Raw genomic sequence first — 15,687 nt, 5'->3', positions numbered from 1 at the left:
TGACTTGGAAAAAAACAAAACAGTTCCTACACTGATTTTGGAAACTTGTTCTGAAGTTATCTTCTCAGCATTTTTAAAATCCAAGTTACATATTTTCATGGTTTTAAGTCAGGAATCCTACATTGGATTTAAAAAGTGTCTTTCATTTTGGAAAGCAAAGCTTCTACTCACTCAAAATACTTTCTGTTATTTAAATTGTTCAGCTGTTATCCAGAAGCAGTCACTCCCTGTCTTGCAGCAAAACAGAGTTAAGCCAGCAACACACATTTTCAAAGTTTCAGAATTGCTGTAACAGAACTAACCTTAGAACAGCTTTCATTCATGTGTTACACTGGTGGACAACAATAATATAAATGAAGCTCTACCAGTGCTTTGCTCAATTCAGTAAGAGGCATATTGCTGAATATACAGCTACAAACATGTGTACGCAGCAAATATACAGGTACGAACATGGTGTATGCAGCAAAGCTATGCACCTTTCCTAGAGTACATCATCCAAACTCCCCAATAGAAGAATCAGTCTTCTAGGGAGTTTTTTTCTGAAGAACTGTGCTTTTATATCCAAGTACTGTTAATATCTTGAAAAGTTTGCCTTCACTGGATGCCCTTGATATTAAGTGTTTCGCTGAAGAACACATTGCTTGTGAACTCATTTTAGTAGAACCTATTTAACATCAAACACAAATTCACTGCAGAGTAAGAGACTGACCAAGCCTTTAATTTCTAACTATGAAAATAACCAAACAATGAAGTGTTCTTCTACCCAAACTTGAATTTACATTCCTAAAGTACATACTACCCAGCGGAATTAATTCTCATGGAGAAGGAGCTTCATTAGAAACCAGTATCTAAAGTTGCTTCAGGGGATACCCAAATAAGCCCGTGAAAACACGCAAGTGTCCCTACAGCAACCTCTGCCCATTATATTTGCTTTTCATGGACCACCTGCTTCCTTACACAGAGGTTCCATAAACTTAACTGACAGTCTCAATCACTCTGTATCATGCACAGTTTCAAGAATTGCCAAATTCAAGGTTTAAGGACAAGATCACATTAGTTACTCCATTCTGTAAGCAAAATGCATAGCCCTAATGCTTGTTATTGGTCTGTATTTACTGTCTGCTTAATTACCCTTGAGCCTAAAACTCATGCAACTAGCAAAGCAAAAGGTAGAAGCCTCTCCCTATGCTGTATTATACAAAGTGGTGGCAATTCCTGTTCTAGTCCACTTGGAAGGCTAACCTAGCATAAAAATCTCATGAAACGAAGAATTTCAGCTTCTTTTTCAAAGTCTGACCTTCTTTTCCGATAATGAATTCCTAAAATTTGAGGAAAGCAAAGGCAAATTACCAAGTTACTTCATAACTCCTGAGAAGTACCAAGGAGAGAAGTTACTTAAGTTATAATACAAAAAGCTAGGGTTTAACATGACTTTTGCACCTCTTCAACTTCTCAGTTATTTAACTCATACGGTTATGTGGGATATACACACAAAAGCTTTGTATCAAGCTTGATATTAAAAAACCCCCCACAAAACACACTGAAGATGGTGCTGTGAAACTAAGATGACCTAGCCTATGTACTAAGACAAATCATGCAACAGTAAGAGAAGTCAGTAAACAGGTTCATTTATATATTCAAATTATGAACTAGATACATATCGCATGAGAGGCACCTCAGGTTGTAGTTAAGAGTAGATGCCCCTATACACACACCCTCTTCACTGAGTACAGCATCTGACCTTACTGAGTAATAGCCAAATACAGTATGCTTGACTTCACAGTGCTAATCCATATACTGTGTTTTGTTTTGGTGTCCCTCCCCTTTCTAAAAGTTACATACCTACATTTGTAGCAGTCACTAATGAGCATTTAATTGCAACTATCAAGTATTTAAAATCCTCTTATCCACATTAAATAAAAACAGTGATTTTTTTTTCCTTTTATACTATGATTTAGCTGTACTCCGAGCAAGACACTGAATGAGTCAAGTAAAAACTGTGCTACAGAATATCTAAATGAAACAGTTACTGAATCATGTAGGCTTCAAGTAGCAAAATAACCAGCCAGAATAAAGGAATATCAGCACACATTGCCTGATGCTGGACTCTTGGCCTTCAGCACAATTTTTCAAGCCAACTATCCCATTCGTCATGCACTTATAAAGCTAAAGATGAACTGGCTGATATCTGCACTGCTGTACAAACCCAGAAACAAACGTCATTCGTCTTCCTATCCCTTCTCCCTGTTTAATACAACACCTACCCTCCTCAAAACACACAAAACCTGCCTATTTTCTTTCTCTAAAGACTAAGAATATTTCAAAAATACATTCTTTGCAAGAAACTCCTTATTAAGTTTTCCTTGCTTATTTTTCAGATTTAGCAGATTATCCAGTGATTTCACATCAAACCAGGTAATAACCCCATTTATTCAAGGTTCACCTCCATGGTTTGTTTATACTATTCTGCAACAGATCATTAAGGTCTATTTTTCTTCTCTACAACTGCCTCTCTTTTTCATTATCAGTTACAGAGCCTGTGGAACTGCAAACACTACTGCTGTATCATACCACACCATCAGGCTGGCTGGATACGTTAATTAGTTAAGACACTAACCAAACAAGAAAGACATTAGTGACCATAATACGTTAGCCCAGTAGCTCTACAGCATTCACAACTAGTAAGGAAAATCTCAATTATTTCGTAAGTATTTAAAATCCAACTTCCATTTGAAAAATTAAACAATATTCAAATTTATCACAACCTGCAAGACCTCTGAAATCAGAAGAAACTGAAGGTTGCAGCTTTCTTAGAAGACATCACAACATGGTAAGAACACTGCCCAACCAGCTTTTAAGGCAATCATAAAAATCACAGAGCTGAACATTGAAGCAATAACCATTCTCCACATTTACTGAAACTCTGACAACTTTCTTCTTGAATAAATATTTCCCAGCTTTCTTGGTGGATCAGTCCTATCAGAACTAGTAGCCCTCCTAGCCTCACCAAAAATAATTTTGTTTTAGAGCAGATTCACATTAAATTCCATCAAATGAATTTAAGTTGTTAATTTGAAATAGGTTAGCTAGATTTAGACAAGCAAGGGGTCTTGCATAGACAAGGTAGATTTGTTTGAACAGCTATATAAATAAATCTTCTTCACAGAAAGCCAGCTTGTATTTAAGGCTACTATATGTCTGGGTTTCCCCAAGTACATCCTCTCTTCCATAGGGTTAACTCCTTAGTGTTTACCAAGACAGACACCTATATATTTGAAAGTGCAGAAAGTCCAGTCCAGCTGGGCTGCCTTATATCCAGAAATTGTAAGAGACATTTACAGTACAGAAACAGGAAGCCCAACACCCCAACAGAAATATGGCAGTCTTACTTAGCACCATCCACAGTACTCTTTACAAATAAGGTCACACCTATTCCAGCATCCTTGCTTTGATATAGAGGGAACTTTTCCACACATCACCAAAGTTTAAATTAGCATAGAGCCTGGCTTAAATGTAAGCCTGGTGTATCAGTTTAGCTCAGCATTTTTGCAAATTTCAGGGCATTTCCCACAGAGGGGTACACAGTGTACCTAGATACGGCAAAACACAACATATTCCACATCTGCTGTACTCATGACAGTCTCCTTTGTGTGCATACTCCTGTGCTGTCCACAGCTAGAATGGATTGGGAAAATCTATCCACCAGATGGCATAGCTGGGAAGGTAGGAAGAAAAAAACAACAAAAAAAAACCAACAAAAAAAAGTCAGCACACTGAAGCAAAAATGAGGTGATCATCTTTTTGTGCACCATAGTGCAACTAAGCCTGACCCATGACTAGAATTCTAAATACCAGTGGAAGAAGCGAACAGTCTTAAGACTAATTTGGCTTACTCACTTTCATGGACACATATCAGTCCACAAGTGTTTTAGCAAAGCTATAGAATTTTGTGCTTACATGACCTGTAAATATTTTCAGATTCACTTACGAGTGATTCCTTTATCAAAAGAAATCTTATAAATAAAGCTCAAAGTATCTCCAAGATCAGTCAGGCACACATCTAAGAAAGAGCACTAGCATCTCCCTCACTCTTCTAGTAAAGAAAGAGAAATGGGAGTTTAAGTCTGGAGGTAGAAGAAATAAGAGAAAGCATGGCTACATTCAGACTTTATAATACAGTATACACTTTAGTTTTACTTTCCTCCAAATAGAAGTTATTTATAAGGTATCACTAACTAGTAACGAAGTACTAGACACATTGCAAGAGAAAGTAAATTCAAAGCAAGCTCTTACCATTCCTAAATTCACCACTTAACCAATGAATAAAGAGGATAAGAATTTGGTATATGCAAAAGAACACGGAAATTAAAAGCTAATGTCCTAGAAGACTATCACCACCCATTACACTATGGTTCAGCTGAGCCTTTCTGAAAACTATGCCCAATTTAACTCAAGAGTTAATCAATCTGGCTTTCAGCACTCAGAAGTTCTCTAAAATAAGTACACATTCACGATAAGCATGCATGCACACGTGTTGAGGGTTGGGAAGATGTTCTTGATTAATTCTCTCTCTCAAGCAGCCTGGCTATAGGCCACCTCATATTGATAGCTCAGAAAAAAGAAAAAAAACACACAACACATGGAGGGTAAGATGATCTAAGTAAGCAATTCCAATCAGAAGGCAAGTTAATGTGTCATATAACCCAAAAAATACATAGTCTTGAGCAACAAGGGTAAAAACAGTTAGAGTAACCTAATTAAATTAAGAGCAAGAACTCATGACAGCCAATATCCCAGTCTAGAAACAGGTGTCACCAACCAGCAACCCAATGACAGCAGGGAAGTTTCCTGTTGCTATGGCTTTTGATATGTATTTGCTACCCTTTAAAATTTACGTGCAGCAGCCACAGAGACAATTGTAGACTGCTATTCAAACGTAAAGCCATCCATTTCACTTAAAGTAAGCAACAGGACTAAATATGTATTGCATGACAACATTTCATGAAAGTGTCTTTTTATTATTTCAGTGTACGTTTTTACAGCTTAAAAGCCACATTTCCTTACCCTGTAAGTCAAAGTTGAAGTGTGAGTAATGGAGCCAAAAAACTTGCTTTAAACTAATTAATTGCTCCAGAGGTAAAAGTCAATAGAAATTTTTCTGCACAAGCAGCATGGAGAGGGATTCATATTCACTTTACCAGAACAGGTCAGCTAAGCAACAGCATGAGCTCCAGAATGTGAGCTGCCAATTGTACAAAAAAAAAGCTTCATTGTGAAACACTACTATTCGAACCACAGCTTAAAATATTATATGCTAGCTGTACAACAAATAAAAGATGTTAAATGGAAGCAAAAATAATCCATACACAATGCATTTTTTTAATAGGTTGTGGGGTTTTTTTTTTTCTTCCAAAAAACCCTGCAAGAATCTATTCCCTTTCAGGTACAACATGTTGTACAAGGCACTCCTACTACTGTTAGTAGGTGACAAGCAAAGAAAAACCACCCCACTTCCCTTAAGAATCTTCCTAATCTCTGCTCAGAGGCACAAACAGACTGAGAAACAGAGATGAAAAATTATAAGCAAAGCTTGGTTCAGAAGTTGCACATACATATCCCTAAAGATTAAGGTACTATGGAATACAAAGTACAGATTAGGTTGCTTGGACACAAGGCACCCAGTCATAACCCAAAAAGCTAGGAAGTTGCAACACAAGTATTTATGGTGTATGTAAAAGGTATGGAACATATATTTTAAAAGTCTTAGTTAAAAAAGGATAAGCAGTCAATATTTAAGACCAATCCAACAAGTTGCATACCAAAACACTGCAGAATCCCCTCCTCTTAAAGCAATCTATATTTAAGTAACTACACTGATGAGCATAGAGGAAAAATACCTTTCAAGTATATTTTTAAAGTGTGTCTCAAAAAACCGACCACCGCACATATACATACATCTTGATGTCCCAAAAAATTCTGCACTGCGAAGCCAATGTTTACTAGGTTACTATTTGGTTTGTCTTAAAAACCTACCTACTAATCTGGGTTTCAACATCCAGAAAAAGGGAGTTTTATCTGTATTAGTGATCAAAGATAAACTTTGACTAATGATACCTGCAGGTTTCTTCATACTATACTACGCTGCATACCTTAAATCACAAACATAAGCACAATTGCCCAAAGCCCTTATGTATTTTAAAACATTGATTTTGTTATTTGTAATTAAGTTTCACATCTAAAAAGAACAGATAGCAACTACTAAAAAAATCCTCAAAGCCCTAAAAACACTACTTTGTAGTAACTCAGCTGAACAAAACTTTCAGACTTACAAAACTTGTTTCACTTCCAGAACTGTACATACTCCAGAAATTCCTTTCTATAAGCCTTCTGCAAAGTGATCCAACTACCCAAGGACTACAGCAACCAAGTAAGTGAACAGCGCATACCCATGCATGTACTCTCATCTCCAACATACCAGGTATTTGTTGAACGTGGAATGAAAGATTAATAGGAGAAGAGGCCTAAGACGACTAAACATTCAAGACATAACTTCAATAAAAAGAAAGTGGTAGGAATAATCTCTCGGCTTCTCCAAGAGCTGGGAGTAAGTCAGTTTTCACCTTACTTTAAAGGAAAGACTCGCGATTTAACACGCACAAAACCCTTCATAGCTTTTATTAGCCATCCATGAGAGCCACTTTTGGAGACTGCCCCGTAGGCAGGCAGAGGAATGTCAGCCCACTAAATCCCTCTGCTTCCACTGACACTCACGTACATACAACTCCATGCCTAACGCAGCTTATACACATAATTTTAAACACGGAAGACTGCGACTAACCCAACCGGAGGAAGGAATAAGGCCGTCCATAGCTCAGCTAGCGAGGCTTCTCCAGCTCGCCCCTAAGCCAGGCAGCTGCAGCGGGGGGAAAGGGAAGAAGGAAAACGAGGCTTTTTTTCTTTTAAATCGGAAAGCAGCCGCTTAACCGAGACAGGGAGGACGGAGCCCCGCGCACACCAGCGCCGACAGGACGCTTAAAAGCGCCCCTCCTCCCTCCGAGGGGCTCAGCAGGACCGGGCCCGGGACTCAGGGTACCGCCGAGGCGCGCCAAGCCCCCTCCCGGCCGCCACCCCGGGCCCGGCAGCGCGGGGGAGACGCTGCCCCCGCTCCCCCGGCCGCAGCGCGGGACGAGCCCGCCCCGCCCGCTTCCCCCCCCCCACCCCGCCGCAGCCCCGGGGGGAGGCGACGGCACCCTCTCGCCCTCCGAGGTGCGTGCGCGGGGCGGCAGGCAGGCGGGGCTGCCCGGCGCCTGGCTTACCTTCCAGCAGCCGGGTGATGAGGCTGTCCACGTTCAGCTCCCCATCCGCCATTTTGTGGCCACCAGACTCGGTCCCGGGCGGGGAGAGGGCGGGGTGGGGGGCGCTTCACGGAGGAGGAGGAGGAGCAGGGAGCGGTGGCCGCAGCTACAGTGGCTCCCCCCACCCCCCTCCGACAGTCCCCTGCGGCCGCCCGGCTTCTCCCGCGCTGGCAGCCGAAAGCGCCGCGCCCGCTCCCTCACCGCTAAATGGGGGGGAAGCGGCCACCCCTCCTCCCTGCACCTCCTCCCCGCCTCAGAAGCCGCCAGGGCGCATGCGCCCCCTCACCCCTCCCGCTTCGCCCGCCGCCGCGGTTCTGCCGCTCCGCGCTCCAGGCGCCGCGCAGGCGCCGAAGGTGCTGGCGGGCTCGGGGGCGCATGCGCAGAGCGCCACCGACCCTCCCTCCTTCCTCCTCCCCGGGTGTCCTAGTAACCGCCCGGCCGCGCGGTGTTGTGGGCGTCGCTCGGCGGACTGAGGCGGGCACCCGGTTACCTGCCGGCCTGTGGGCTTCGCAGAAGTGAGCTGCCCACCCCCTGCGCCCCGAGCCGGGCTTCCCTGGCCTGCTTTCTGCCCGGCCCGGGCCTCGGAGCCGGGGGGCTCGCAAGCCAGGCCCCCGCGGGGCTTCCTCAGGGTCCGACTCTGGGTTAGCCCCTTCAGGCCTCCGCAGAGCGCAGGATGAAGAAGCCTTTCCTGTCACGACGCCTGCAGCCGCTAGCCCTGAGGGGCTGGGCAGCTCCGCCGGCTGTCCCTGTAACTTGGGGAGCAGCTCCGAGGACTTCATCGTGGATGTGGGGATACTTGGCACTTCTTGTGGTGCCCTGCCTCCTTATAACGTGTTACTGCAGGAGAGTGGTGGCTTTACCTTAAGAAAAGGTTACGTTGGCAGCCATCAATTATGGACAAAAGGCAAGAAAATGAGTCCTAGGAGGCTGCATGTAACCTGTGTGTCACCCCTTCTGCTGCCGAAACCGCCTGTGAAAGCTCAGTTTATTAAAAATTTGTCAGAACTGGAATGACAAGTTGTGCTCTTTTTAGCCCTCCTCTAACACAGTTGTCAGAAAAACCTCCTAACCAATGCGGTTTATGTTTCATTGCAGCTGGACCTGCTCAGGGTACTTTTTTGGTGATTTCTGTCTTAAGATGAGTGCTCTAAAGGCATGTTAGTTTACATGCTTCTGTCAGCAGATGCTTGCCTTGGATGGACAGGGAAATGCTTTAAAATGTAGGTGGTGAAAACTTCTTGTGAACTGGGACAGGAGACAAATACATGTATGTTGACAAAATAACAAAGTGCAGATGTTCTAGAAAAAACAGGCCACTTATTTATATGCCTAAATATAGATGTTGATGTAGAAACTTATCTCTGTGAGCTCGAACTTGAATTTTTCCACTAGTCCGTACAAACCAGCAAAATCCTGTCACCTTAAAATAATTTCAAAACCCATTTTTTTATCTCTCAATTGGGAGAAAATGAGTATGAGCAAAACAAAAGCAATTAGGACAAGGCGGGGCAATGATTAGGTGTCAGGTGATGCTGGGTGCCCAAACAGTCAGGTAAAAGAACACTCTTTTGAAATACCTACGCAATGATAATACAGTTTCACTTGATACACTGAAGGAAGAGGAAGAAACTCCAGAAAAGAAAATTGATTTTGTATTTCCATTTGTAGGCAGCATATATGGAAATAAAATTCCAACTCATCTGCTGAAAGCATATACAGCATATACAGCTATCCTTTCTTATTTTTCAAGTTCTGCTAGTAGTGAAAAATCTAAATTAATAAAATCTTAAAATATTTTTCTTTCATTTTTTGTCAAACTAGGAAAAATAATTATTCAGCTTTTAAAAGGATCTTCCTTATCCCAACTACTTCATTGCTGCCAAAACTAATAGATCTGCAGCCCCTCTTGAGCTTTTAGGAATTGTCCCAGTTAGATTTCACACAACCGAACTGCCCTGAAGGTTATTTTAAGCCATTGCAACATCAGGTTCAGACATAATATTATTTTATCACAGAACATTCTGCACTGACAACAAAATGGGGGTATGAAATTATCTTTCACTGTGGCATAAAGATACAATTAATTTGTCTTCCAAAACTCCAGAAGATACTAAACTTTCAGATACACTGAGCAAAACATAATTCCGTAACAACTGTTTTTACTAGGCATGTCAGCATCTTCCAGAAACAATTCAGCCGCATATCATAATAACAAAATAATTTAATAAGCAGAGATGCTATGGAACAGAACAAGCCGCAAAAAAATACCTTACTTCTTTTCTTGTAGGCACTGTGCCAGTGTCTTACTTTATTTTACCACATCACATCTGAACCCACATTGACCTGTGTAACTCATGCCATTGCATTATTGAGGATCTCTGGTAAATACATTAAGCTTGTTTTTTCCACTCCATTTCACTATTTCTCTGTTTTCTCAGTTTTCTTGAAGGGCTGATGGATAGCTGGGTCATAGGATGAGGAAAGCCCAGTGGTGCTGCCCTTGACGTCAGAAGTACGACTCCTCACAGGATGCCTCTCAGTTCCCGTCACGGCTGCATCCCAGCTCGCATACCGCAGTACGCCTTTCCTCCTTCTCCATTGGCCCATGCGGTGGGAACGTAGCTGGGTGACAGGGTCACTCCCCAGCTGTACGTGGGTTGTCAAACGGGAGGATGGTCACCTCACTGCGCTGCATAACCCTGTAAAGTTTGCACCCCCCCGCCACTTTGCTTCGTAGCTTGAGCAGGGAAACGAGTACGTGAGTTTCTCCCTCAGTGGGTAAAACTTGAAAGGTCCCGTGGTTTACGTTGGCATAATCCCAGTACAGCAAATAGAATTAAAAGATCAGAGAATGAGGCCCATTGTCTTCTCTGACTCAGAAAGAAGTAGTTAACATGGACTGAATGTGTTTTCTTTGATCAGGGGGAAATGTTCAGTAATTTTTAGCATTATGCCATACACAGATACAGACCAAAGACATCTAACTGGTGATTTAAGGAGCAGAAGGAGCTGAACGTTGCTGATGCATGTGGCAAATTCTCATTAATAATGCTCAACTTTCTAAACTTCCTTTCAGTTATTTTGAAATTTCCTTTTATGTCCACCAACACGGCTTAGCTTCTAACTTTCCCCTACTTGGTTTCAGTGTTATTTACCCTAAATACCCTGTGTGCCAGCTTTCCTCTCCTTATCCATACGCCATCTGAAGGTGTCCTTTAATTTGCACTGCTCTTCTGCTGAGTTTAGATGATTTGAAGGACAGACATTTCCAAAGAAGGTGGCAAAAAATATGTTAGTAGGTGTCATTCCCTAAACTGTGGCACTCTAGACATGAGTTCTCACTTACGCTGCTGCTGCAAATTTGAGACCATTGCATCCCCAGCTACAGAGCCCTGTCTCAGCATCTCTGATGTTACCTACTCTTTCCTAGTAACCTCGTAACCATAGTCGGTTCAGCCAGTACTTCTGCTACTCACTGCGCTTTAAAGTTAGTGCACTACATGCACTTTTAAGTTATGTACTACACCATTGTAACTGCTGCTTTCAAAAACCATGGCTCCAGCTACATTGCCTTCCTAGGTCTGTCATCAGGTACCTGCTAGATAGCACATAGCAGTATTTTATAGTGTTATCACTATAGCTTGTTTCTAATATACTCTATCACTTTACCGACTGTAACTCAGGGCTGACTGCAGCTGTTATGTAGATGGGAGGAGGAAGCCAGAAGGAGCCATGTGGTTAATTTTCCAGTATGTAATTAGCAGCATATTCTCCCTGGGCGGTGATAGCTGAAGCACCACTGCCTCCTCAATGGCCTTCTTCAGTTTCGGACTTGAAACAGAAATTAGTGATCCAAATAAGCAATGTATTTTCTTAGGATGGTTTGTTTACAAAATATTCACAGGTCCTGTTTCTTTAGTCAGAAATGGCAAGAAACTGTATCGAGGTAATCTCAAAATATACAAAGACAGCAGGAAAATTATCACTATTTTGTCCCAAAAGTTTAGATTCAGAGACAGGTGCAGAAAACCAAACAGATCTCACTCCATAACACTTTATGACCCTTTTTCGTTTCTCAGTATTTGCGCTAAAGCTGGGTAAATAGTAGGTTTCGTTATATCCTTTTCAGATTTCAAAACAAAACAAAACAAAACAATACTTTTCTACACTGAGGTAAAGCCAAGGCTTTCTCAACTGTCTTGAGAAATTAGAGAAGGATGAGGACAGTCCCAAAATAGCCAGTGATTTGGGTTCAGAGGCACCTACCTAGGATGTGAAAAACTCTTCTCTGAACTGCAGCACCCAAGGCAGCAGTTCAGAGTTGGTATCACTGTTTGGAACTGCAACACTTTGTATAAATAATTAAATGTCCACTGGGGCAGGGACTTGAGTCTGGATCTGTGTCGGGTGATTGCCCCAACTGTTCAGCGATAGAGCTGGTTCATCTCTCTTGATGTAACTATTATAGTTTGTAGAAATAGTTAAATATTAATCTGACCAAAGAGGCAGGCTATTATTAAAGTAACACCGTAAATATTCTACATATGTTTTACACTTACTCTTTCCACTTCAAAGTGCTAATAGGTAAGCCAGACTCAGCCTCCCCAGATTGTTGTCATACATTTGCTCATCATTACCTGGGCAACTTTGGTGAGCTCTCAGTTTTAATTCCCACATTTATAAAGTGGGAATAATAACATATGTGAACCTTTCCAGGGAGTGAAGAGACATAACTGAAATTTTTGAAACACATGATGAGATCTTTGGTTGATACACAAATGTGTTTGCTATAATCATCAAAGCTTTAGTAATAGTATTTTTTGAAGAACAAGATTTTTTTGTAGATTAATACTGACCCTTGATTCCTGTGAGTGTAGTTATGCCCCCATTGCTTTTTATGCATACTTAAAAGGCAGGGCAGGTCTAGATGTTCCCTTATTTTCTCTGGAATTAAAACAAGAAAAGAGATTGTTGATGTCAAGACCCAGTGTTGAAACAGTTAAAAAAAAAAAATAAATAGAAATTTCAGTCCAGTACGTGTGACTTGAAAGTCTTATTTTGAAAAGAGCAGCTACCCCTGCCCTATCCAGGAAGCTCCAAGCTTGAGCTGGTTTAGAGAGCCTGGGCAAGATAAGCACTGCCTTGAAGGCATGAGAGAGCCTCCCAGGAGCCCCATGCAAAACAAGGACAAGGTGAGGCGTACCCAGTGGTACATATCACAGATTACTTCATCTCGCGGAGCCAGAACTATTTAAAAGTGTGAGGAGGGTTTTTTTTTTTTATTATATTTATTAGCATATGACACAATCTCAGTTCCCCTGGCAGCCTGTCCTACTGCCCACAAACTATCAGAAATACACAACACCTGCTGTGGCGTTATTCCCCAAGCGAGGAAGGGGGAAGGACTTCTGAAGCAAAACAAGGCAAATAATTTGGGCCTGCAGGATCTGCAGTTTGGGGAATGTCAATCAAGCTTACTATGCCTCTGCTTTGGAGAGAAAAATGTTCTTCTCCTCCTGTTTCCCAGGAAGGAACAGCTGCGAGAACTGAAAGTGTCTGCATCCATTTTCCTAAGTAAACACAGGAATATTTAGTTTCAGCAAAACCAGATGGTTTATGCCCTGTGAATATGCTGGCATTTGACACTAGCAGCCAGAGTTGCACAAAATGTGCAGAGCATTAGAAAAAACTCCTTTAAACTCGGGGGCCCAACATAAGAAATGAAAGCTATGAAGGTGGTAATAATAGACTTATAAAAAACCCCAACCTTTATCCAGGGATCTCCAAGTGCTCTCTAAATATTATTAATCAGACTACATAACAGTCCATGAAGTGATTAACTTTTGATACACATTTCTCACAGAGGGTTACACTAAAGATGAGAAGGTAAATGAGTTCCTCCGGGTTATGCAGTGAGTCATGGTCTAGTCTCCTGCGTGCTCTGACCATCCACATGTCTCTTGCTAATGCCTCTCTAGTGTGCTGCGTCCTCAGCCATATTCCCAGGACACGATTTTAAAATGTGAAACCATTACTGTTAATAGCACAGGGACAGAATTGCGGTGTATGCAGCATGCATCGCCATAGCTGGGGCATCTGAGTGCTCTAGGGGGAATTTATAATATGCTAAAGAGATTTGTGAACAGCCCTCAAACCTCTTGCTAATGGCAGTTGCAATGGGTGTTAAGTGAAGATGCTTAATTATTTGGTGATTTTTATTGATTTGTGTTGTTATTGCTTAACATAACTCTGTACTAACAAGGCATCTCTTTTCTACCAATCTGAAAGTGGTTTTCAGCCACTTAATAATTAAACTATGCAATTCTGATAGGTACACCACTTTGTTGGACTACTGGGAGGCTGATGTGGTTTGCTCAAGATTACTCATAGCTTGGAGAGCAAGGTTACGGGGGCTTCAGGCCTCGTGGTCACTGACGGCTGCAGCACGTGTTCCTGAACCAAATCCAACCCTGCTGACTCCCCATTCTGCTGCATGTAAAAATAGGCTTGGGAAGGATTTCTTTTTACTTGCAGTTTCAGAGTGAGCCTGCCTGCAAAAGCACATCAATTTTCTGGATCACTTAGCGCAGCGCATATTATGAATCACTAGGTACTGCTTCAAAGTCCTACAGCTGTGAACCCTAAAGTGTGTCCTGGTTGCAGGACACAGCAGAGGTCTAAAATGTCTCTTTAGGTGTTGGTTTCCTTCGGTTTCCAGGAGAGAAGCTGTGTTATGCTCTGGTTTATCCCATCGTCTGCCTGACAGAGGGTGTGCCACTGAGCACACCTGCCCTGCAGTTGAGGCAATGCTGTAATTTAATATACTTCACGATCAGCATTTTAAGAGTTTGAATTTGCTATTTCTCCATTATATAATTACATAATAATAATAATAATAATTTAATTAACACAATATATGTGGAGTTTTGCTGTTGCTTCTTATGTAAATCAGAGATATTTAGCAATATGTTACAAAATGGGTACATGCATTTCAGAGTGAGATGTAAGAGGTTACTTTGATTCAGATAAAATAAAAAGGAGCTGTTGGGAAAACCTATCTTATAAAGAAAGAACTATTTAGTTACAAATCTTCGTCCTGTGGCTCATTCACTAACGTGGAAACTGCAGCACTTCAAGGTGTTTAAATTAAAACAAACAAACAAACCCCACAGAATTTTCTGCCTTTTTAGAGAAATTCAGATACTTAATTTAGATTCAAAAACTGAACTGATATACAAGTGAGGAATTTGAGGCTGAATTTAGATAAAGTAACATGAATCACTAACAAAACATTGAGGAAATAGCTAATCTTTAGGTACAAAAGAACATTTATTTTAGTTGTTAATCTGCTCATAAGAAGCAGATACTCTCTGTGTTTACAGTACATTCCAGAAGAATGAAAAAGAATTTGAAGTCAAATTTAGACATCAAAACGTGTCAGATACCTTGACTTCTACTAAATTGTAACACATGCTGCTCATTCCTATTAACTTATGTGGTATTTTTATTATCTATCATGTAATCTAATTTACCCTCGTTGTTCCAAAAATAGTTCACCTGCATACAGCATGGCTCAGAAGAGCAGGAGCTGGGAGAGACCACATCACTGTGACTAGTAGTGATGGGTCACACTGACAGATTTAAGCCTGGAGTCAGCAAAACCTAGACTTACTCTGAAAGCCTGGGTGAGCCTGGCTAAGAGGAGGCTGTTAGCTGTTGTAAGTGGGTTTTGGGGGGTGTACACTGTGGCCCCCCAAAACCATATCGTGGGTCTGTGGAAACACATGTGGCTGGGGCTGGATACACAGCACTTTCTCGGTGGTGGCAACGCTGGGTGAAGGTGGTCTCTCCAAGCTCCCGCTGTCCCTCCCCGCTGTGATTTGCTGTCCCTGCAGTCGTGCTGGTGTAAGTGGTTGTGGGTTTGCACTGCAAGCCAGATGTCTGCCGTGATCCAGACGAATAGCAACGCCCTCTGGCTCTCCGGAAAGCGCTAGCTTTAACCCACGTTGCTTTGAGTGACGTGGTGTGTAGCACATCTCCCAAACACACGTGTCTCAGCCCAGCTGAGATGACAGAGGACCATGGCGTGAGGATGAAACCGTAGAGGGGGACTGGCTGAGCAGCCTCCCAAAGCGATGGTGTGGCATAACTGTACCCGGCAGCCGGTTAGCGGTTAGTGGGGAGGCTGCAGCCCCGAGCTGCCGCTCTCGCATCCTATTGAGTCATCGCATGGCTTCAGATAAGCCATGTGCTTTATCGTGCCTCAGCCTGCCATCTGCAAATCAGTGATAACAAAATTTAAATAATTCAGAAGAATGTAGCAAGGCTTAAT

General features: G+C 42.1%; 1 protein-coding gene across 2 annotated transcripts in view; it reads right to left on the bottom strand.

Moving 5' to 3' along the window:
- PPP1CB (protein phosphatase 1 catalytic subunit beta) overlaps positions 1-7,618 on the bottom strand; it is a 29,900-nt gene extending 22,282 nt beyond the window's left edge. Inside the window, exon 1 of one of the 2 annotated variants that reach the window (XM_075496245.1) lies at positions 7,317-7,618. In XM_075496245.1, coding sequence (XP_075352360.1) covers positions 7,317-7,368 — 52 coding nt within the window. In that variant the 5' untranslated portion in view covers positions 7,369-7,618. Of the gene's footprint in view, positions 1-6,838; positions 7,000-7,316 lie in introns of those variants that run through there. The other variant, XM_075496246.1, reaches the window with a different exon arrangement.
- Between the last annotated feature and the right edge of the window lie 8,069 nt (positions 7,619-15,687).

This window comes from Mycteria americana, chromosome 3, assembly GCF_035582795.1.
Source record: "Mycteria americana isolate JAX WOST 10 ecotype Jacksonville Zoo and Gardens chromosome 3, USCA_MyAme_1.0, whole genome shotgun sequence".
Lineage (NCBI taxonomy): Eukaryota > Metazoa > Chordata > Aves > Ciconiiformes > Ciconiidae > Mycteria > Mycteria americana.
This window is presented reverse-complemented; position numbering and strand designations above follow the sequence as displayed.